Source organism: Agelaius tricolor, unplaced genomic scaffold, assembly GCF_023055355.1.
Source record: "Agelaius tricolor isolate 1412-34295 unplaced genomic scaffold, bAgeTri1.0.p SCAF_16, whole genome shotgun sequence".
NCBI classification, from domain to species: domain Eukaryota; kingdom Metazoa; phylum Chordata; class Aves; order Passeriformes; family Icteridae; genus Agelaius; species Agelaius tricolor.
The window spans coordinates 16463256-16488027 of record NW_027269276.1 but is presented as its reverse complement, the minus strand read 5'-3'; the positions used below and the strand labels follow the sequence as shown (position 1 = coordinate 16488027).

The following is a 24772-nucleotide window of genomic DNA, read 5'->3' as shown; positions in this document are numbered from 1 at the left end:
AAATTTAATATGCAGTTAACAATGCTACAGGCTTTTATATCCAAATGTAAACAGAAGAACAATCTTATGTCAAGACAAAGACCATTGGGTTAGTTTAATACAAATACATGCAAAGTTTTTGTACTTTCCAAAAATTTCCTGGGCTGGGATTAGAAAAGCTTATTTCCTTATAAAAAAAGCTGCAGTGCAGCCACAGGAACAGGCCAGAGGGGATGAGGGTGATCACTGTGACCCATTTAACACCAGGCACTCCCCTCTGCTAAAAACCAGAAACACAGAGGAATTCAAACCTTCATCATGGTTTTAAAGTAAGAAGCATCACTACAGCAGCTGTCCCACGTGGCACTTATGGCACTTACAGTAAATTTGTACAACTTCTTACTGCAGCTGTCATGGAGATTTTGTTATCATTTCACAGGTTAGACCCTATAAGCTAAGAGCCTGTATCAATGAACTCTGATTAAGTTGTTATTTGATAAATGTATCATTTCAAGAAGTTAAAGCTGCACCTGCCTGTATTTTTAGCAGTTAAAATATGCCTTAAACTCGTGTTCAAATGGATCTTTTTCCAGTGTGCTAGCAACCCTTTCTGAATTCCAAAGCAGCTGCAGCAGCACCAGTGCCAGCTGCAGCAGACACGTGCTCTACCTTGCCTGTTCAGATTCTTCTGTACTCTTATTTATACCTAAGGCTTAGCTGCTCAAGCTTCACTAAATGCTAATGTCCCCAAGCTGGATTATCCTGTCACCTCCAACACCTCCTCATGTCAGTGCTGCCAAGGAGGCTTTCCCAGCCCACACCTGTCCAGAGCTGGGCTTGTTTTAATGGCACCAAGTATCAAGTCTGGTTTGCTTGAGTACATTCTTTAAAAACAGAAAGCTGAACCAGGTTAGTCAAGCACAACTACTGAAAAAGCACTTGTCACATTACCTTTCCACAAATAACCCACAAGTTTTAAACTGATGGCATTTTGTTCAAAACCATCAGCAAGCAATATGAATCATGCACTATCTGTTACTTGAAATTGACATTTAGAAAGCAGGGATCAAACTAATATGATTCAGAAGCTTTTCTCTCACCTTTTTCCTATATTGGGAGCTTTAAGAAAAAATATTTGTGCTTCTACATTACAAGTACATGTTTGGCGTTAGTGAACAATTAACAGGATCCTGGTGATGTCACACGATTGAGACACAGCTCTCAACTGACACAGAATGGGAGACCAGCAAAATACTGGTGGCTAAGATGGAAGAGGCCTGAAAATTGTATTTCTCTAATGCTCAAGCTTTGCATATTTTGATACAACCTAGATTTTGATCGTTTACAAAGCAGTAACTTGCTGCTGCAAAGAGGAAGGTCTTGCCCTTTCCCCCTTTCTCAGCTGGTTACAGTTTATTGGACATTTTACAGAGCTACTGAACTCCCTAACTCTTCCCTTTGGGAGATTCCCAGGAAAGAGAGGAGGCTCAGGATCTCCAACTAGGCACAGTTGAAAGGAAGGGCTCAAAGAAATACCAGAGCTAATTGAAAAAGAATGTGCATGGCAACTCCTACTGCCATGCGTGGTAAAGTCGTATCAAGCCTGAAGAGCCACCTCCAATCACCCAAGATAACTTTTGGGATTTGTTCTGCCAGCAGTGGGCTGCAGCTCTCACAAGACATCCAGAGAAGCATCCAGAAGGATCCTCTGCCTGCATGAAGACAAGCCAGGTGCTGGAAGGTGCAGACAGCAGCTGTCCACTGCCTTAGGCTACGGTTTCACTGCAGCCTAAGCCTGTTGAGCTACCAGCTACTCCTAGAGCGTCATCTTTCAGCCTGGCACCTGTTCCCTGGACAAATCACATGGTGCTTCACCATGCTGAAGAAACAGAAGAGCATTTAGTTCATTTACCAAATTAGTTTATGGCAAATGAAAGGGTGAAATGGCTCAGCAAAGGATCCAACAAGCAGCTGGCAGAAGAAAAAGGGATGTGAGTAACACAGCCAGGAGTTAGTGATGTACATTGCTGTAACTCCACAGGCTGCATTCAGCTCTCCCCAAAATTCCACTGCGGCCAGAAACGAAGAACATTTGAAGCTATTCCAGTAACAGAGGGCCCCAAAATAGTCTTAAGTGGGACAAAATATGATTACCAAAAAAATTAGGGTTATATCATAAACTGACATGACTTTTTTCCCCCTTTCCAATCTAAAGCAAACATTTATTCTCCTGATGAAAGATGAGATTCTTCCCCATAAGTCTGGAAAAAGAACTTCAATTCTACAATTCTGATTAATTTCTTCTTATTATTTATTATACTGGCTCATCATATCTTACATGAATTGCAGCAATTTCTTATCTCAAGCTCAGCAAAGAGAAGTTGGAGTCTATTCTGTCACGTTTCCCACATATTGAAACAGTGAGGATTTAGTCAAATATTGGTTATCTCAATTTCATTTCAGCAGCAGCATGAGTCATGTGCAATAGCAGCTACAACATACTGCAGTAAATGCACCCAGAGCCAGCACTCTGCTCCAGAGATTTTAGGAGGTTACCTATGATGGCTACTGACTAGATGTCAGGGCTGGAAAAAAATGCATTCCAATATGCCAATATTTCAGGACTTTTGGAGACTCTGAACATTTGCTCCTCTGCTCTAGAAATCCCACTGAATTTGTGATTATTGAGATATTCCAACAAGATGTTAGAATATCTCAATATTTGTATATTTGAAGAGATGGTAGCATTAAACTGAATATCCTACTTCAGTAAGTCTTACTTTTTTATCCTTTAGGTATCAGAAGGTACCTTTGTAAATGTCCTGAATAAGAGAAAATTCAAACAAGGCAGACTGTTCTTAAAGCAAGACAGGGAAAACTGGGGCAGAAGAGCAGCACCATAGCCAGGGTAGAATACAAGTAAGGAAACAACACCCCTAAACTGACAAACTGCAAAGCTTGTACTCCAAGCTCTCTGCTCTCACCTCCATGTGCCACTATCCCACACTGGGAACACCCTCCTGGCTCCCCAGTTTTCCTGTCAGAAACGCAGCCTTAGCAAACTCCAGATTTGGAAGTGTGACAGAAGATTCACAGTTTACTGTTTCCAGCACCTTGCTCTGTGTTATCTGTTTTCTGTCCTGTACAGTCCCATACCATTACCAGAACTTGTTTTGCACAGCTCTCTCTCCACTGCTTTCCCAGCTGTGGAGATGGACACTTGCCATACATTGCTAGGCACAGCACATCCTCCATATTGGTATGGGGCACTGATGCTGTTACATCAGGAACTCAGCCTTTGCTCAACACATAATTATGGCCTGGACACCAGCCTGAGATTACTTAGCCTATTCTTACACAAAGTCCATTCTCCCCAGATCTCTCTCATTTCCATTACTAAATGTTTTGCCAGTTACTGGATTTCAGCAAACAATACTCCAAAGTTAAGAAGAAATGCACTGCCTTATATCCAAGGCTTCAAAACAGCAGCCAGGGGAATTCCAAGAGGAACAAATAGTTTATTTCTTAAGTAACAAACACAAAAATTCACAAAAACCCCACTAATTCATGCCATACTACTTACCTGAAACAAAAGGAACTACAGAACAGACACAGCCAAGTCAGACCTGCTTTAACCACCATTTGGTTAAGACTGAGAGCCCCTCCAAACAAAGCCTGGCAAGTTCTATAGATGACATTTTGAAGGGCAGTTGAAAACTGCTGAATTTCTTTTGGCTGCAAACAATCCCTCAGACACCACTGTATAATTAAAGCTATGAATTTATCATCTTTTCATATTTGAACACAATAATAAAACAAAAGTAGACTTTTCCCCTGTTAATTCACTAAATTGCTGAGAAATCCTCTGTGTTTTGCACTTGTTAGGGGAAGAAAAAAAATGGAAAAAAGGATCCAGAAATAAATCCTGTCAGTCTTAAGCCTCTTGAAGTCAACTAATAACCAACACTTTGCTACCCTCATTCTCTTTTGCATTTCACAGGTTTTTGTTGTCAGCCACAAAGCCTTCTGCCCCTCAATCTTGTGACCAAACCATCCTTTGCCATTTTCATGCTATCCCAGTATCCTGAGCTGTAGGCTAAGGGTGCCCACTGCTCACCTCATTACCTATCCCAGCCATGATGCACAAAAGGCACATTCCAATGTCTCAGATTTCCATTCCTTTTTACATGAAGAAACAGTATAAACAATCCAAGTCACAGGAATTTCAGAAATAGTGAAATATAAGATTTATTTTGCAATTCACTGTATGCCAGGAGAGATGTATGGTCCAAAAGACTGAAATCAGTCAGCCAAGTCAGCTCTTGCCACAGTCTCCTGCAAAACAGTGCAGGATTATTTGTTTCTAGGATTAAAATCATTAATGAAGGCAACACAGCACAGGCTGTTTTTAACATATTTGCTGTTAAAACACTCTAGCCAATAATGCTCCTAATGTTTCTGAAAGACAGGTTTTTTTCCAAGTACATCAGAACTTGCAAAAGTAAGGTCTAGGAACAAAAAAGATTTCCTAAAACATTTAGAGCTTGGAAGAAACTTGGAAGGTATTCCACAGTTAAATGGTTTTGTTTCCCTGTAACACAGAACGAAGATTTCTCACAAATAAACACACTCAAAAGTAGGTGCAGCTGCAACTCATCAAAAGCTGTCCTTGTCAAAGTGGTACCAAGTAGAGCTTCAGAAATCAAATGTCAGTCCCAGCTTTGAACAGCTATAACAACAGCTATGAACAATGCAAGTTATTCCTTTAACAAGAATTAGTCATCTGTGGGATTAATGTGCATACAAATAGCTTTACCATATACATCCCAACAATCCCATTATGCAAGAGATTAAAACAGACTAGTCTGGCAATGAAATGCTTATCACCAGACCTGTCCCACTGGCAGTGCCTGCACAAACCCAGATGTGGCTGCTCTGCCCCCACAATTCCAGGTCCAGAATCAGACTACAGGTTTGCACCACGGAGTACAGAATATACAGAGTTGGAAAGGACCCACAAGGACCACGGAGTCCAAGTCCAGCAAAAACCAGCAGCTGCCATCAGAGCCAGCAGTGCTGCTGGTGGCACTGGGCAGGAAGGAGCCACAACCCCCCAGTGTGGCCAACACTGCCCAACCTGCCATGGAGCCTGACCTGCAGCAACAAAGCTTTAACTGACTGTGTATTGCAAATGGCCATCAACCAGCCTTACCTGCTTCCATAAACCAATCCCCTGGAAAAACCATCATTTACCTGCTTCCAATCCTCTGGAAAAACCAGGGGCTTCTGAAAACCAACTACACTTAGTAATTCATACCTTGTGAACACTTAGTGTGGAAGTGTGTTTATTGATCGCTCTTCTTGTCTTAAAAATAGCTTAACAGCTTCCATGGACACAAGAAACATTTTCCCTCTCTTTCTAAGGGAAATCACTGAAGTAAAAAAACAAAAAAGCTAGAAGGAATGCAGAAAGCAACTTCATTTTGGGACTCCCAAGCCACTCACATTATAAATTGAAACAGCATTTTATTAAAAGGTACATGAACAACTGGGGAAAAAAAAAAAAGACAACTTTTCTGTATTCACCTACTGCCCTCAAAATTGTAAAGGCCTGTTCCCTTGAGTCACCATCTCTCCCATAGATCACTATCCAGAGTATCTCCATTATTTTATTCTCTAACAATTCCTCACAGCACATGCCACAACACCCAAAAAAACCAAGCACAGCTCTGTGTGCACTGCAGCCATGCTGAGCAGAAATACTTCAATTTTTCACCCACAGCCTGGAGAGGGCAACAAGTACAGCAAGAATTCAGAAACTTGGATGAGCCAGTAAGCTTGAGAAAAATCCCATTGAATAATTGGTCCTAAAACACTTCCAATTTAGTCAAGGAGCAGCAATTAGCATGGAAGGCTGAGCTGCTGTGGCAGGTGAGGAGACACACCTGGATAATGAGCGACCCTTCATTTAACTTCACTGTTAACTTCATTTAACTTCACTGGGAACAGACACCGACAAAGGTTACAAAGTCAGCCCCAACACACCCGTGCACAATTCCCTCCATTCCTGTGCCCTGACAGTAACACTGTGATGCCACACAAGCAAAAGCACAGCTCACAGTCAGGGCTGGCACCAGCAGCACAGCGAGCTCAGCTCTGGGGGCAGGGCTGCCCATACCCCGCAAGCCTGAGCTGGGCCAGGGAAATCCCCTGCGGAGCACACGGTGTAAACAGTGAGAATCTCTCTCCTTGAGGTTCCTTTATTGCAGAGCACCAGAAATTGTTACAGTCACCTTCTAACAGTCAGGTACAGGAGCTGGACCCGAGCCTCAGGTACTAAAGGAACACGATTCTCTCCTCCCTTTTCTGAGCCATGAAAGGTCATCACCACATACCCTCTGTGCCCCACCAGGGGCAAGCAAAGGAACAAAAATCCATTTCTAACCAGGACAGTGTGGTCAGATCACACAATCTCTCATTTTTCTAACATTTTTGTGGGATCCTATGTAAGAGTTAACTTAGGATTTCAAAGACTAACTCAAACACTTTAGACACCATTTCTAAGCCAAACTTCTCAACTTCTATTTCAAGACATGCCAGATTTCTAAGGACAGGGGAAAAAAATTACCAGTTTCCCTCAATTTCCTGAACTCTGAAGTTACAGTACCTGCCACCAAGAGATATAGTTCTAGAAATAATGAATATCTCATCCCTTCTAACAGGCATATGATACAGGTGTGAAAAAAGCCAAGAGTAAAACAGCATTTCACTATCATTTCACTATCTTCAAATAGGTTGTGTCCCTACACATGTGGCCAGGATTAAAAAAGAAAAGTTATGAAAAATAAATTATTTGTTTTCATCAGCAGTTTATGTTTACACTCCTCAGAAGTTAAGAATGGTCACTTCAGAACAACATACATGTGCTCTAAAAGTGGTCAAGGGGATCACATTCAAGGCAAATAAAAAAAAGCTACATTATTTGCAGCTTTATGAATTAATGTCTTAAAATACAGTCTATTTCCCTTTTGTCTTATCCTTTCTCAATTTCTATGTCTGAGTTTGTTTCATAACGTATTTATCCAAACAGTACTACATGTAGATAACTGATAAACCAATAAATTTACATACATGAGAGATGCATGATAAAAAGTGTTCTTTATTGACAGCCAAAAAAAGCTGGAGGCCGCTACTTTAGAGAGCGGGAGTCCTTTTATTTCTATTTCCCCTGCCCTTGCTCCTTCTCGCCCTAGCGCTGGTTTTCCAGAGGATTGGAATGAATGGCGCCTCGCAAGGCACGAGGCCCCGGTGTCTCCAACCCCAGGGTCGGGCCTTCTTTCTACCACCTCGGAATAAGGGACTTGGTTCCCCAGGAACGGGGAACTGAGTGTGGAAACCTGGAGAGAAGTATCAGAAAATCATGCCATAATAAATCACCTGCTTGACAAGGGAACGTTAAGTGGACCTACAGAAAGGACAAATAAATAGAACTAAAGAGCCATGAAATATCGCTTTGGGGGAACCGTGGAAAGATATAGAATGGAGAACACCGAAAGCCAAGCACTTAGACCCTTATCCGGTTCTTCCCCCTCACCCCCCGTGAGCTCCGGCGGCTCCCCCAGCCCCCCTCACGGCGGGCCACGGCACCCGCGGCCGCCCGCCGGCTCCTTGCCCGCCGCGGCCGAGCAGGGGCGGCGGGCTCGTCCCTACTGACCTGCCGGCGGCTCTCGGCCAGGGCCGGGGTCGCCGGGGGTGGCCGGGGGTGGCCGCGTCCCCTCAGCCAGGTCCCCTCAGCCCGCGCAGCCGCCGCGCCTCCCTCACGCGCACGGCCACCTTACATACCCGCCTGCTGGGATCTCTCCGCTCCCGCCTCAGCGAGGCCCTCTCGCCTCCCCCAGAGGAGCCCCTCGGGAGAAGGTCCAGCCAAATCAGGAGCACTCCCGGCTCGGCACCTACGGTTCCGCTCCCCTCAGCGGCCCAGCGCGGGGCTGGAATTCAAACCACGAAACGGGACTACTTCTCCACCGCAGGCGGAAGCACATGCTTTCTACACACACGCGCGCGCGAACTGACGGGACGCATTTAAAGGCCCGCGCGCGGTGCACGCCGGGAGTTGTAGTCTTCTCGCGGCGGTTCTCCGGGCCGCCCGAAGGCCTCGCACCGCCCCGCGGTGGCGCCACGCCCGCTCGCCGCCGGCAGCCAATGAGCGAGCGAGGGGCGGAGCTTCCCGCCGCGGTGCGCGCGCGGGGGGCGGCACCCGGAGTTGGTTGTTGCGCGCGGGCGCGGCGGTCGCAGCCCCGTCCCGGGAGCCGCGTCCTCGCCGGGGCCCGGCGGGAACGGAGCCCCAGCCCGAGCCCGCACGGAGTCTCCGGGGTGCAGCCGCCGCCTCCCCGCGGGAGGCGCCGCGGGGCCGGGGAGCCCCTGCCAGGTGAGAGACGGGAGGGGAGGCCGGGGGGTGGCGGCGGCGGCAGTCAGCTTTCCTCAGCGGGGCCGCGGCGGGGGCAGCGAGCAGGGCTCCGGCGGGGCGCAGCCGCCGCCTGCCCGTCACTCCCTCCCCTCGGGTCCCCCGGCTCCCCTCGCCCCGCCGCGGTCCCGGTCGCAGCGGCGCCCGCAGAGCCCGTCTGGCGCCGGCAGCCGCGCCGGGGCCCCCACGGGGCCGAGCGGCGCCCTCGCCCCCGGGGGCGGCGCGGGGCCCCCGGGTGCTCGCCGGCAGCCCCGGGCGCTGGCCGAGCCCGCAGCGCGGCTGGGAGCGTGCGGCGCCATCCCGCGCCCCGCCGGGGAGCGCCTGCCGCCGCGCTGACACCTTCGAGGAATTTGCCGGGATAGAGCTGCTGGGGGTGCCGGGTGGATGCTGCTCCTGCCGGGGCTCTGTCCCTGCTCTGTTATTATTACCAATTACTGACTTGAAAGGTTTTACGCGTTAGCGCGTACGTGTGTAGCTGCATTCCATCCTCTCGGTCCTTTCTCTCGAAGGTTGTTTTGGATTTGTAGGTGGGTCGGTCTGTTTGCCAGTTTTTATTGAGGGTGAGGTTGAGGCTGGGCTGGGAAAGCTGGGATTCGCGTGGGACAGCAAGTGAAACGATGTGAGTACTTTGCAGTTGGCTGTTACTTGTGGAGCAGCTGATACCTGATGCAGAATGGCCAGGCTGCTCCGAGGTGAGCACAGGGCAAGGAGGAATGTTCTCGGGTGGATCTCTGACCTCGGATTTAATAGGGGCTCCTTCTCAGATAGCATAATTTCTGTTTACTTTAGGTCGTTGCCGTTTACTTTTGTAGAGCTCATTCTTCTTTAACCGCTTTGTAAGTGCCTCTAAAGTTTTTCCCCTTACTCGCTGTGACTTAAAGGCTGTCTGATGTCTGCTAAAACATTTTATTCCCAGATATTTACAGAAAAAATAATATATGGAGATATATGGGCATGAAGGAAAGAACACACAGTTGTTTTAGGAACCAAGACTTTATGGAATTCCAATAATTAGGTTCTATAGTTAGAAAGTTTACTTTAACTTGCTTAAAATTGCCAGCTGAACAACTGCCTTTGTGACAGACTGGATCTACTTCCTTCTGTGTGACTTTTGCTTGACTTACAACCTCCTCTAGACAGTCTGAATCAAGAGGTGTAGCAAGAGTGGCAAATACTTGTAGAGATTTTATTTGGTTGTTTGGACTTGTTAGAGCTCTTAATCTAGCTTCATACTGGCTTACAAGGTTGTGTCTGTAAAGTAGCTAAGTTGTTTTATCCAGATGGAGCATCTTCCTGGCAGAGTTACTGCTTAGTGTGTTTTCAGGAAAACTTTGTTTTATTCTCTAAAATACAGAACTATGCAAAAAGGAATTACCAGTTTTTCCATGAGTAACTTTCCATGATTAATCTTCTGTATTCATTTCCTGATGGCTTTACCGTATTGCTAGGATATCCCACGTAGATAATTCAGTCACAGATTTCCTGAATTACCTTTTTGGACAGACCTCTTTGGCTCAACTACACCTTCCTCACCTGAGCAGTGGCAGGTGGGGCTCAGGTGATTCCTGAGCCTGGGCAGGAGGTACCAGCTGCAGAACAAGGAACCAGCAGACTTTGCTTCCTGGCCTGGCTGCAGGTAGGCTCTTTGACTCAGCTGCAGTTCATAATGGATGCAATGTTTGCATTTCCTTCTACTTTAGAGCATAGAGTTTGTTTGAAGGAACAGCATTTCCTACCTATCTGCAAGTCTTATGGCTCTTTCAGTGAAAGAGAGCAAAGAGACAAAATACTATTCCCACTTCTTGGTAATTTGTTTCTGACTTTTCAGCTCTTCAGAAAATCCATTTCCACGCATGTTTACTAATATATCTATTATTTCCTGTTTACCTTCCATGTAAAGGAATTGGTTGGAATCGGTCATTTAAAGAAAAATAAAGGGGAGGATGCTATTTGGCTAAATGACTCCTAAATGTTGACTAATTTCTTTTTCCTAAAGAGGATAGCAAAATATTATGGTAACTCTTGTAAACTATTGATAAGGGTCATAATATTGACAGTTACAGTCAGGCTAGTGATACTGTTCTGTATTGTGCTAGGAAAAATACGTATGTAAAAAACTTCCCCTAACTTAACTTGTAACATGTTTTCTCTACCTTGTTCCTGAATTTACACTCCCGAGTGTCTCCTTTCCTTTTCCTGTTTAGTCTTTGCTCTTAGGCTCCCTTTTCCCTCCAGCTGCCTCTCAGCCCGGTTTAGGATCACACTATCCCATCTCTGCTAATGGCCCACGTTTTCTTTGCCCTTTGCTCTGAAGGGATCTGCAGCTTTCTCCCTTGTCACTGCTTCTCCTGTTCTGATTGCTCTCTGATGAGAGAGGTTGTGTTTCAGGCAGTGCTAATAGTCCTTTGTCTTTTATTTTTTGATTGTGAGGCTGTTGGAGCGCCTCTGGCAGAGCCCCCAAGGGTTGCCGGGTGGGCTCCGAGGTGCCCCGCGCTGTCCCCTTGCTGTGCTGCCGGGAGCCCTGCCGGGAATCCTGCCGGGAATCCTGCCGAGGAATCCTGCCGAGCTGCTCCCTCCCGTGCAGTCGGTGTGTCAGAGCTGACATTCGGCTACGGGCAGCGCATTGAAATGCAAATGCCTCGGCTCTGACGCGGAGATGGTGCTGAGCTGGTGCAAAGCGCCGAGAAGGTTGTGGAGTGCCTGTAGTGTGAAAGGAAACAACTGACAGGGGAACTAAAAATGTAACTTTCTTATCTTCCTGCTATTAACACCTCCAGATGTTTTTAACCTACTTCGAGTACAAAAATAATAATTTGTACAACGTGTTTTGGTTTAATAACTGTAGCAAAGTTGAGAGAGAGAATGTCAAGTTATTTGCAGCCATATATAGAATTTACTGGCTGTTAGTGGCAGCCAAAAATCACCAGTGAGGGAAATTCCACTCTCTGTGTATGTGAAGTCCCGTGGATTTTGGAGGAGGAGCTGGGTAGCCTCAGACCCACGGGAAAAGGCTTTGGGTTCTCCGTGCTGATACCTGGAGGGGTGGATGGAGCCCGTTTTGTGAGTGCATTACTTGGACAGGCTGCTGCAGGGACCTTGTCTGCAGAGCCTCACTCGGCATTACCAGTCTTCCCACCTTCCTGTGCTCCCGCACAGCTCCTGTGTGAGGACCAGGAGTTGCACTGGAATTTACATTGGCCTAAGGCTGAAGTACTTCTATTGTTTCATATGGATCAGCACAATAATGCAGTTTCCATTACCATACAGTTTTATATCTAGAGTGGAAAAATACAGGCTGCAAACTGGAGGAAGAGTTGCTAGTTGACTTTCACTGTTTTAAAGCAGGGTGAAGTGGAGCAAGTCAGCAGTGTACACTGGGGAGAATGTGACAGCTTTAGAATCCCTACGACATCAGTGACAAGGATAAATGGCTTGTTTTTACTTGGTAATAATTCTAACTAGTTGTCCAGTGTTTGAGCTGCAATTTCCATAAATTGTGGTTTAGCGCCGTGGGCTCCGTGTTTTCCAAATCAAAAGCAGAAATTATCAACTGTGTAAGAAATTTTCAGTTTCCCTTTTGCCTTAGATAGATAAGTAGCTGAGTGACTCAAGCAATTTCTTTTCCCATATCTCTTTAAGTGGACTGGGTTGATTTGAGATTGCCTGATAGTGCAAAATGTGGATAGAGGAAAACTACACAGTGGGTGTAACTCTGAGGTCACCTTCTTTGAATTGAATTGCTCTTGGGATGCATTCAGCTATTATAAAAGTTATCATGTTAGCTCACCAAGTTACAAAATGGATTTACCACAAATGTTTTTGAGTTTGTCTGTTCAGATGAAAACAAGAACAACAGGATTTCAGAACCCCTGGGATCCTCAGGCATCATTTATCTCCTCCTAGTAATCACATATTGCTGTGCAGGATGAAGACAAACTCAGTTTTGAGCCATACCTCTTAGAGAAGTGTTTTGTAATCAATCTGTAATGGATTTCCTTTTTTAAGTCTTTGTTTCAGGGGAAGTGGGGGGGAAAGTATTTTGTCTACACAAAGTGTAAAAAAATATAAATATTGTCCAGGAAAGGCATTTTAAAATCTTTCCATTTGTAGACTTTATCCCATATTTTCCTTAAGAGTAATATTTCAGTTAAAAAGCCTTACATGTGTTTAAATATAAGTGCTGAAAAATGCTCAACTGTCTTAATGCAGTCACTGTTGACTGCAGGAGACATTTTTAGCAAAGTTTTGGAAATCACAGTAAACAAATGGATAAAAATCATGCCAGGCTAAACATTGTAGGCTTCTAGCAATACTTGTTTTAGTAACATCTTGTCTGAGATGCCAGTTCAGTGTGGTGCTAAAAAGTAAGATCACTGACTTGATAAAGTTAGTGCTATTTCAGAAAATACTGCTACTAGCACAGAATTTGCCAAAGCAAGGTTATTGGTGTTCAAGCAGATTTGGGTTATTGTATTGTTGGCTACAGGTTCTGTAGGAAGCTGTTTAGTGTTCACAGTTTGACCTTCCATGTTTTTGTAAAACTGATCTCAATCCTAAAATGTTCCCTCTTGGATGCATGCCTGTATTTACACAGGCCTCTCTGCAAAGCTCCCCAGAGGAGGAAGACAGTCTGTAATGCAGGAGATGTAAGTTCTGCATGTATATATTTATATCCAGTCTTCCAGCTCCCAGGGTCTTGCTGTCAGAAAAGCCTTCAAACACATTTAAAAGACATTTAAATCTTACAGTATAAACATGAACAAATATAGACATCCTTCCACACTGGCTTCATGTATATTCCCTCTTAGCATAAGTCTCCATACATATCACAGATGCTCTTATTGTTGTCTCAGCTGCCAAATTTCCTCTTAGTGAGTGTCATTGTTCTGCTTTTATACTTGTTGGTGTCCTTTCTGGGGGCTTCTGTGGTGCAGCAAGAAGGAAGAAGAGTTTTAAAAATCCATAATCTTCCCCCAAATTGGCCAGGACACTCAGAAACATGTGTGTGAAGGTAATTGAGACACTTCAAATCTCAGTGCCTCTGGAGCTGAAGTTGTCCTTGGGTAACTGTTAAGTCTTTTTGCACCTCTTTCTTCCCCTCAGTTCTGCCTTTCTCTCTACCTCGTTTTAGCCCTTTTAGCCTGTTTGGCATCCTGTTAAAATCACTGATTCTCTCTGTGAAGGCTCAGAATTACATCCATGTTGCTTTAATAAAGTTTGAAGTTTAATGCAAATATATACAAGCTCAGAGAGAATAAATATTAGTCCAGGAGTTTTCCATGGGGGAGTAAGTCATGTTGTGTAATTGTTTTTCCATTTGCTTTAAACCTTGCTAATTGTCCTTCTGGGCCTTCCTCATCCAGATTGGGTAGTTTTCCTTAAAAACAGGTTGCACAATATTCCCCAGTCTGAGACTTCTAAGGCTGTAACTATATGGTTAAGGAGTGTGACTCCTGCCATTTGGAATGGTCTTTGGAGGAGCTGGTTTATTTAATGACTTTTGTTCTGTAAACTGTAGACATTCTCAGTTTTTAGAAGCAGGGAGACAGCTCCTAGTAAAGATGTAGAGAGTGGGGGGCACATCAGAGCTGCCAGTGTGATCATTTACACATGCTGTGATTGTGCAACAGCTTGTGCTATGTTGTAGTCAGTGGAAGATTTCACTGAACTTGGTGTTAAACACACATCCAACGCAGAAATGCTGACTATTTTAGAGCTTTATATATGTAAAATTGTATTTTCATGCTGGGATTTTATTTAATTTTTAAATTTGGAATATCAGATTATTAGCAATAAGTCTCAAACCTGCTCTGCTGCTAATGAAGTTGTCAATAACTTACCTTTAAATTGTAACAACAAAAATTGGAAAGTGTTATTGCAGGCCTTGAAGTGAGAGAGGTTCAGGTTTAAGGGCAGTGTTTTTGGCTAGAGAAGTTTCCTTGGGAAGCACAGAAAACGAAGGCGTGTTAGGGCAAAGCTCACTGAGGCTCCTGCTCCTCTGAATTTTGCCTGGTAAGTATTTCATGTGCAGCAAAGGCAGCATCCCTGAGAGAGAAAATGTCAGCAGAGGCAGAGCTCAGAGCTTCCCCTGTATTTCATTACCTGTGATTCTGGCAGTCCTGTGCCATATCCTCGTTGGCATCTTGCTCCATGCAGCTGTTGGCAGGCAGGGAGCTGGGTCATGGTCCCTTACAAGTAACCCACTCCCTTCTAGAGCAGCAGCAGATCCCTTCCAGAGGTGGTTCCTTAGTGAGGTGCTCAGTAGCTGGTGCATCAGGAGGAGTGTTGCACTCTGGTACATGAAGCACCTGTTTTTAGCAGCTGGTAGAGAGACACTGTTAGTAACAGTTGCCATGAAAAACCTCCTGCAGCAGCGTTAAGGAGAGATTGCAGAGTGGCCTAGCTGGAGATTCCTCAGCCTCACTGGAGCTTTAGTCATGGTGAGTTCTCCTGTGTTCTTCATAATTCTCTGTTGTTCTGCTTGTTGGAGTGTGGGAAGTGTTTGATTGTTGCTTTCAAAGAGAGGAGCTGAATCAGGTTCCCTTCTGGTGGTATTGCCATCAGCATCACAAGGGCATTCAGCAAATACATTCTTTATATACACGACTGCAAATCATACTGGATTGCATAATTGTAAACAGCAAGAAGTGCTGCATAAAAAAAGGTGCCCAGTCCTCACCCCTCATCTTTTTTATTTTTTCCACAAGGCTGTAATTTTTCTCTGTAGTACTTGATAGTGATAACATTGGAGGCTTTTTCCCCACTGAGTCCTTTGCAAATTGACTTCATTGCTTATGGTTGTACATTATCATTGTTTATCAGTGTAAATCAACAGTGCTATTCCTGAACAATGGAGATAGCAACAGACAGACCTTTTGAAGCCAAATTTGCTGAGTGAGAAGCAGTGTTGTACAGAAACATGGTGGAAAAGATAAACCAGCACAGGTTATCAGGGAGTTCTGCTCAGTCCCCCCAGAGGGGATGATGGAAATGCTGTGGAATAATGGTATTTTCTCAAGTATTCCTGCACAACTGCTGGGGCAGCTGGAAGGTTCATGCATACACTAATAATTCTTAGGAGAAATAAAAGTAAACAGGTGATATACCAAAGCAACAGCATTTAAATAAGTGGGAATTAGATTTACTAGATCAAATGCTACATAATTGGGTTTTCCCCCTGGAGTTCAGTTTCTGCAGTTCAATATTGGTCTGTCTACACAGAGAGCCAACTTGGGGTGCTTTCATTTAAAAGTATTTAAACACCCAAACAGAGTGAGATCTGTAGAACACAGGAGGAAATATGAATCCATATAATGAATTTTGTTGCTTCCAGCAGCAAGCACAGCTTACTGAGGGGGTTATAAGTTCAGTCAATAGTCACTGAATTGTATTGCACAGATAACACATCGAATTTTTTTGTGTTCTGCTGACTAAAAGAGTTGGTGTACATTTTCAATCAAGTAATCACAATAGAAGTTTGAAAATATATTGGAAAAATAAGCAGCCAGTTCTCAGTTTATAGCTGCAGTGATTGTGCTGCATGCAAATATCTGAACTATGGATAAAAAATTACTGAACAAGTGAAATAATTGAAAATCAGTATCAGTTTCTAAAGCAAGGTAAGCTCTGCTTTTCCAAAAACCAAAGCTTGTCATGAGTGTAGCTGCTGTAGAGGAGCACAGTCCCGTCCTCCATCTCTCTGCAGCAGATGGATGTGGCTTCTTGGGTTTCTCTTGCTGATAATGAGTGAGAGATGATTGTCCATTCAAGCTGGTGTTTCAAATGAAATGGGAACAGCTATAATTTAAAAACTTTGTTTCTTTCCTATTGTGAATGTGAGGCAAGAGCTGGGGTTTTTTTGTAATTTTCCTGGCTTTCAGTTGCCATTTTGTCTGTAACTTAGGGTATTTTAAAATCCATAGATTTCAACTCCTAAAGCTGACTTTGCCACATGGGTCAAGGTTTCTTTTCCATCACTATTTTTCCATGAATTCTTGGAGTAATTGTTCTGCAGGCAAAGTAAATGTGTATTATCAGACATACAAATGTTCATTTCATTCTACATGGTAGAAAATCTGCCCCAGCTGCATAATCTGCTACAGCATTCTGAAAAATGACAGCCAGAGGACAGCTCAAAGCCTGGGCAGCTCCTGGATCCTTCCTGGCACACGTGGGAGGGGATTTGTGGTCTCAGGGGTGCACTTGCACTCATCAGCCTGCACCTGTAAGTTTTTCTTGAACTTTCTTGGTGTTCTCTTGGCAGTGGGTTTGTGATGGAGCTTAGAAAGGAGGGGTGTCACAGCACCCAAAAGGAACTCTTCTTGTGGATTTGAGAGATGAAGGCACTCTTCTTGTTAATTTGAGAGATGAACTGGAGTCAAGTTGTATTGTGAGAGCTTAAAAAATAGGAGAATGGACAGTGCTGTCTTCCTGAGGTGCCTTCCTCAGGCTGATAAGGAGCCCCACAAACCACAGGAGCTGCTCAGTGCTGTGCTCTGGGTGCACATGGCAGCAGGGCTCAGGAACAGAATATACAGGGGACAGGAGGGGTGGCACCTGCTGCACCTGTAAAACCAGCACTCTGGCCTTTAGATCAGGAAAAAATATTGAAATAGGAGTGTGCCTTCTTTATTTTTCCTGAGAGAGGAAAGTGGAGGTGTCTTGTGATGAAGAGAGCTCTTTGTGAATGCTGCTTTGCTGGCTGGTGTGCCCCTCCTGTGCCTCACAGCGTGTGCTGGGACCTGGCATCAACATTTCCTTTGGAAGGGCTGCACACAATGTGCACACAGAGGGAACATGGTCTCTTCTGCCTCTCTAAGATGTGCTGGAATAAATACATTGTTTTGAAAGGGTTTTTTTCATATTTTTCAGATGAGCAACTCTCTTGAGCTTTGTGCTTTTTATTACATAACATTTAAGTTTTTTAAGTTTGGAGCATGGCCACAAGTTTTTATTTTGTATTCATAAAGTATTTACTGCTTGTAGCATGTAAAAATGGATACATTTCCCTTTATTCTAGCTCTGTAACACCTCTAATGCCCCACAGTAGTTTGTTTGGCACCTTTAACTCTGCAGTGTTTTGAGTAGAAAATATTTTATTTAACACTTATAGAATTCAAAATCATTAGAATTTCCTTTGTATAAAATTATGACTTTCTGAAGAAATATTGGCACAAACTGTGGAAGCTGTTATGTTTTGGAATTTGTATTCAAATTACTCATATTCTCTGCTTTATTTCTTCTTTCACCTCACAATTAAGGGCTGGTGGACAAAGCAAACTTGAGGCTGAAGGGTCTGCTTTGGAATCTGACAAAAAGGCACTTAGAAAAGAGAGTGTGGCTTTTGGGTGGAGAAAAAAGAATGCCTGAATTGAAGAAACAATTTTAGGTGCTGTGGCTTATTTTGCTGTTTGGTTCTGCAGACCCAGTCAGTTCTGGCATTTCTGTGCACCACCTTCTGTGATTTCATATCTTATTTATACAAATAAGTTTATAGTTTTGTAGGAAACAGTTATTGACTGATCCATTTTAGTATTTGTGGAAGTTAAGCTCTAAATTTTCTGTGAGTAGTTCAAGAGGCCTCTCTGTAAATATCTTTGGCCATGAAGATTTGGACAAATGTGATCATCCTACACTATGCTGCTCTGAAATGTACAGCTTAAAAATATTTATATCTCAAAATCAAAATGTTGTACAGACTTTCATTCAAAGAGAAGACATTTCTTGTTTTCATCCTGAGAATGGTGTGTGTCTTTGTTCAGATTTATCTGAATGTGGGTATGTATGTCTTGCATATATATTTGTTTGAAGGGACTGTTCATGCTGGCTTAGGAAGTGGTGTTGAATCTTCTGCTATATTCATGTTTTGGGCAGAGTCCATTTTTATCTTCAGAGTAGTACAGGAGGAGGTAGGGGTGATGTAAAAACATTGCACTGTCTGGAGAGTGTGACTGAAGTGCTCATCTTTCCAGGAATTTGCTGGGACTTTGCTTTGCTGAAGTTTTTTTTCCTTTAAAGTGCTGTTGAGGAGACTTCTAATGAGCATCCCAGCTGCCTGTGTGTTGGGAGCAGGGAGGCAGCAGAGTGAAATGGCTTTTTAAGTCAGCTCTTCTCAAAACCCAGAACTCCATAATTTACTGATTTTACAAATAAGAGAGCTAAAAGCTTGGCTTGCCTCAAGTCAATTATTCTAGTGTTTAAAAGAGGGCCCAGAGCACTCTCATGGTCTTACTCACTTTGCTAACCCAGCCTTTTGAAAAGAGCCATGGTAAATATTTATTTAGTTGCCATAATAGAGTATGGGAATGTCTTCTAACCTTAGCAGTGAGGCTGCTGCTTCTAAAAGCTTCAAGTCTTTAGTTCAAATGTTAAAGATTTATGGCTTTACATCACAAATTGTGTTTCCAAAGGCTTCTCCTAGCACTGCTGTATTTTGTTTTTGTAACTGTTGTATTGTCATCTTTCTTGAATAATTTGCTGTCAAAGCACATGCCAGGTCATGTGTTATGGTCAGTTCAGAGCAAGCACACATTTTGCCAGTTAAATATTTCTCTCTGGGAGCTGCAGGAGCTGCCTTGCATATCAGAAGCTTGCAGTCCAGCCTGCTGAGGAGGATTTGCTTTGCTTGTGGCTGAATACTTGATATGTGATTTGGGAGTCGTCTTGGGAATTAATTTCTGTATTGTTCAGCAATTGAAGGAACTTGGGAGCTGGGATGATGCTTGGTTTGTTGCTCAGTTTTCAGATTATTTAATCTAGGTGCTCTTTTCCCATCCAAAAATTGAAATTTTGGATTAAAACAGATTTTTGCTATTTTTAGAGCATGGAAGATCCTGCCTTTAAAACTCTAAGTCAGAGACTGAATAAATACTTGTAAGTAAGGAAGGCTCATTTTTACAATTTCCCTTGTTGACCCCAGGATCACATTTTCCATCATTTATGACAAGAGAGAAAGCAGTCTGCTTGCAAAACAGTAAAATGCATTCAAGTCTTTTGGTATTGTCATGCTGTGACAAAAGCTTAATAAGATGAGAATGACTGGCAGAATGATGTGCACCCTCTATTTTTTTAACTCTTCTAGAAAATATACTGAGATCTGAAATGGGGCATAGTGTTCTCAACAAAATGCTGACAGTGACAAAAACTTTGACAATGCAAACATTCTCACTTGTGGAGCTAAATCGGTTGGAAAGAGCAGCCAAAAAGGCAAAGTGGAAATACAGTTGTCTGAAACATTTAGTAGCAATGATCTGCATGAAAATAATTTGCTGCAATTAATTGGTGCTTCCTGCCATTTGTTTTGCACAGCAGATTTCACGTGTGTACCACAGTCTTATCTTAAAGGAAGAAAATGAGGATCTTTCTGGGCTGGCTAATCCTTTATTGCAGAGATTTACTTCTTAATCTTCATTGGAGATTTTGAAGTGCTGGCTGGTTTTTAGCAGGCTGATTTAGTTCTTGTTTGATTCGACAATGTACAAAATAGGACTGCTGTAATTAAAGCTTGGTGGAAGCTTTTGGCAAGTCCTGAGTTATTTGTGCAGTAGCATTGTGCTGAGGACACGATGCATTTTAGGGAGGGGAAATCAGAACAATGTGCTGATTTACTTGTGTGGGCTAATATGACTCATTTAGAATGAAGTCCTTTAAAAGTTTGGGTTTTTTAGGAGAAACTGACAGGCTAACCTCAGGTTTCAAATCAGTTTTAAACTGGAAGTCTCCCTTCAATCTGCAAGGCCCTAGCAATTCTCCATGGTTGGGGTCAGCAGTTTACAAACACTGCCTGGACCAATGATCTGTGAAATCAATCTTTGAGTCTTCCTGCTGCTGCCTTTGAACACTTTCATTGATGGCAAAGTAGAAATGACTCAGGCTTTGGGATGTGATTATAAAAATTCTAAAGCTTTAAACATACAGAAGACAAAATGTTGATGCTTGGAAAGTTTCTTCACAATTGGAATGAGAGAGTTTTGGTCCTGACATTTTCTGGAGGTTTGTCACAAGATCCTGAACAGAATTACTTTGCTAATGTTGCTGTTGCATAAATATATTGGAGACATTTTGCCCACCTTTCAAATTGAAACCATGTTATGAATGAGTCAGCTGGCTGGCTGCTTGCATGCTAAAGCTAACATTTTGTGGGTTCAGATACTTAATAGCTTTTTTTCTGTGAATGAATAAGATGGATTAATTTATATACCACACATCCTAGTCAGAGAGAAGGCAGTAGTTTGAAAGCCCAGTGAAGCAGTGGTTATAGATGCCACACAATCTGCTCCTCTTGTTGAAAACTGTTCTTTAGAGCTGGGCTGTCGTGGCTCCTTCACCTCGGGCTCAGTGCCTCTGTTAATCACACATGCTTTCTGCTGTTGCTTCAAGCATCTGTGACAACTGGCTTATTGTCCCACCCAGTGCCCATGGTGTCTCATATTAAGCCATTTTTTTCCAAAGCAATTGTTTTGAGTGAAGGTTCTTGCATACTGACTCCAGCCAGCATTCTTCACTCTGGCAGTGAATTTGGATATCCCTCTGAAGGGTTCACATCTTTGATTCATTGCTCATCTTTTGCACTTGTATTTTCTTTATTCTTTCTTTCAACACAGCATATCTCTAAAACACTGTGTGTTCTGGCTTGTAGGATTCACCTCAGTGTAAGTGAAAACAAAAGTGTTACGAAAATCACGGTCCTGTTGGGAAACTGCTGGAACCTGTTGCAAAGCTTGGTGTTGTTGGCTTTTCCCCAGTGCCAGGGGAAGTGATGCTCTCAGGTCTGGGAGGCACAGGGCTGCCTCCCGTGGAGCTGTGTCAGAGCCAGAGCAGCTGCTGGCCCTGTCCCAGGCTCGGGGCTGTGGCCATACAAGGAGCTGCTCTGTCTGATCCCCGTGTTCCATGTGTGTTAAAGTTCATGGGGCTCTGCTCTGGGGGTCAGCCACGGGTGCCTCTCATCCCTGAGGTGCCTGCAGGCATCTCTCCATATTATTGGAGTGGGAGAGAGGAAGTGGAGAAGAGAGACAACAGACTTACTGAATATTGCAGCGGGGCTTTGCCAAATCACATTTTGGGATTCATTTCTATTTTAAATGCTATGGTGGCTGCCAAAGCTGGCAAACTGTGATCCCCTTTGGAAGGGGGAGGAGACTCCATTGCTTCTCTGCCAGAGGAGGAACATCACTTCATTTTCCTGTTGCTTTGTTTTTCCTTTTGTAAGGAACAAAGAAATTCTGGGAGAGAAAAGTAGAAAAAGCCATTTTTCAAAGCTTTTCCAGAAATTTTACAGAAGAATGGATTTGATTTACACTTTAAATGTGGTTTCCTGTCTTCTCTCACGTCATTTGCATACCTTTAAAAAATAGCTTGGTTTAACTTTATTTTGTAGGAATGTGTCTTTTCCTCTGCTAGTGCTGGTTGGGGTATTGTTTCCTTGATTATTTCTATGCATAAAACAAGAAGTGATCAAATTTAGTCACCAAACAATTGGCCAGATTTGCATAGAGGAAAACTGATTAGAATCACCAAGAAAACATGCTGAACATAGAATAATATCTATGCTAAAATAACTAAATCCCAGAGTTTAGGAAGAGAAGATGACTGAGCAGCAAGAAAAAAAGAAAAAGCTGAGAGCCAAAAAATATCTGGGTTTTCTTCCTGCCTTTGTCATGCCTCACTTGTAGCCTTGGAAACTGAGACAAAGAGGTTAAGAAACTTGCTCATTCTTAAAATGGAGATAAGATACAGTGTATAGCTTATTTTAGTCTCACTTATTCCTCTGCAAAGTGCTGTAAGTGAACAGTGCTGGATTTCTAGCAGTATATATCTATACCATGAGCGTGTTTGTTTAGGACCTGAGCCAATGAATCAGGTTTAGTTGTGTTTCCTGTGCATACCTGTCAGTGATCCCCTGTTTGGATCTGTCAGTCTCTGCAGGTTATTGCATCCTCTGTGTCTGGATTTTGGTGAAACCAGGCAGTTCTGGGATGGAGCAGGATGGCTCCTACCCCAGCCCCTGGCCATGGTGCAGGCTGGCTCCAGAATTCTCAAACAAGCTCTGCTTTTCCCTCCAGGTATCTAACCCAGGGATTCAGAATTGTGGGATCAAAACATTGGAAAGGGTTCTTTGGCAAATTGGTCAACTGTGAAATAGTTCCAAGCTCTTATTTTTTAAATCTGAGAATGGCACTTTTTAGTTAAGGTCTGTTCCTAGGGCTTTTGTTTTATAGGCTCTCTGGACATTCACATGCTGTTTATATTAATGCAGCTCATTTGTAGGCAGTGCAGACACTTTTAGGAATTGTAAGACTGTGGAGACATTTAATGGCTGAGGATAAATTGCACAGCTGTGGACACTATTTATACTTTCCTGTATAGAAAAGAGTCTGTGTCATGAAATAAGCATAGCTCAATGTTGTGAGTTATTTTTCATGGTTTTTTTTTTTAATCTGGGAGAGGGCTTGCCAGCTCTTGGGTTTACATGTTTGAAAGTGTTACCATGTCCATATACTAAAGATAAAGTTTACCCATTAAGAAAATAGATACTGAAGAAAAGAGAAAGTAGGTAAAATGTTTTAAAATCTTAGTAAGGAATTACAGAAACACTGCATAAAATTTCTGGGCTGAGTAGTTCCTAAATATGCAAAGGGAAAATAGATAAGATTGAAAATAGCCAGGACTTGATAGAAGGCCAAGTGAACAGTAACTCATGCAACAAGTTAATTTACAGGTTGAGAATCTGAAACCTCTGTAAAGCACACATCCTTTCCTAAAGAAAGAAATGTCCAAGCCCACAGCTTTCAGTAAAAGAACAATTTAAAGCCAGTTCCAACTTATTAAAATCTGTAAGGAGAAATAATTATAACTTTAATAATTATATCTCAACCAAAGAACACAGAGAGCGAGTTGTTTGTTCCTGGTAGATGTGTTAATGATGGGAATCTTTAGAAGTCAACTTTAAAGGACAAAAGGACAAACACAATTATAGGATGTGTAAAATGGAAATTAGGCACTGAGACAGAAACTGAATTGCTTCAAAGATAAGAGGCTGGTATAAATTAAGAACTAGTAGATACCATCTTCGAAATACTGGAATCTCATATCTTTGACAGTTACTTTGAAAAAAGTTTGCTGAAAGAAACCATAGGAAACTGAAGACACTGTATATTCTGGGCTCCTAATTTTTATATCATGCATGTGGACTGTGGCTAATTTCAAGTTGTCCCCATATTTTATATCTGCAAGGTTCTGTAAAATTATTCTGCCACGTCAAATACCTCTGAGTGCTTCTACATCCTCGAGAGGTTCAGCTGCAGCCCTGTAGTTTGTTCCCTTCTCTACCTTAATGCTCCAAAATCCACAGGCTTGTGCTGTCTCAGATTGCTGTCTGTTATGGGAACCAGGGGATAGGGTTAGTGGGTGAATTATGAAGTAATTTGATCAAGGGCTCAGGAGATAGGATCTTTCCTCTCTTTTCTTCCCTTGTAATGTCAACACTGTGGTTTTTAGAAAATAATAACTTGCACGTATGCTCTGGAATTCCAGCTTTGGCTCTGACTTGTCCTAAGCTGTTACTGCTTTGTTTGGGTCAATCTGATTTGACAGCTCTTGTCCCTCTAAGAAACTAATTTCCAAATTATGTGCTACAAAAGTTTGATCAAAAGAAAAAGCTTGAACTAATAAGATGAATAACTTAGTGACATCAAAGACAAAATGTAATGGGGCAGAGCTGAGAGCCTGGAACACTGATGTGTTCCCAAAATATTTCCTGTGGAGTTGTGCTGACCATTGTGTGTGTCTCATTGCCACTACTCTTTCTAAAAATGAGGCTATGACCTTACCAAAAAAAAGAAAGTATTGCTTAACAAAGATTTTTTCAGAGCATTTTGTACATTGATAATTTTATTTTTGATTCAGAAACTGATGGAGTCCTTAGACCTGCCAGCTGTGTTCCTGCAGTTCTGTTCAGTGCTCTGTTGATGCAGACTGATAAATTCTTTCTAGGTCAGGTTGGAATCCATGAAGGGGACGTTGTCCCTCACCTGTCAGTCATCCCTCAGCTACAGGTTACTGCCCCTGCTCCACGGTGCAGGACAGAGCTGCAGCACCTCTCACTTGATTTCAGTACAAAGTGAGGTCGATTTGTTTACTTAGAGATTTAAACATCTTACATCTGAGTTGTTTTCCTTTGCACTGCAGTGAGCTTGCACAGGCATTCTCCATATCCTTGCTGAGAGGCAGCAGCTTGATCAATCACTCCATCTGACAAGAGCAAGTTTTTTTCTTCTTGACTGGTACCTTCAGCCCACTCACAAATGAGGTGGGTTTTTTTCCATTCTTCAG

General features: G+C 43.1%; 2 protein-coding genes across 9 annotated transcripts in view; one reads left to right on the top strand and one right to left on the bottom strand.

Moving 5' to 3' along the window:
- HMG20A (high mobility group 20A) overlaps nt 1-8035 on the bottom strand; it is a 39630-nt gene extending 31595 nt beyond the window's left edge. The window contains exon 1 of one of the 4 annotated variants that reach the window (XM_071441795.1): nt 7936-8035. In XM_071441795.1, coding sequence (XP_071297896.1) covers nt 7936-8021 — 86 coding nt within the window. In that variant the 5' untranslated portion in view covers nt 8022-8035. Of the gene's footprint in view, nt 1-7693 lie in introns of all 4 variants that reach the window. The other 3 variants (XM_071441794.1, XM_071441797.1, XM_071441796.1) reach the window with 3 other exon arrangements.
- A 185-nt stretch (nt 8036-8220) lies between these two features.
- The window catches only part of PEAK1 (pseudopodium enriched atypical kinase 1), a 111697-nt gene continuing 95145 nt past the window's right edge, over nt 8221-24772 (top strand). For 4 of the 5 annotated variants that reach the window (XM_071441791.1, XM_071441792.1, XM_071441789.1 and 1 more), the window contains exon 1: nt 8221-8407. The gene's annotated coding sequence lies outside the window, so the exon portion shown is untranslated. The remainder of the gene's footprint in view (nt 8408-24772) is intronic. The other variant, XM_071441793.1, reaches the window with a different exon arrangement.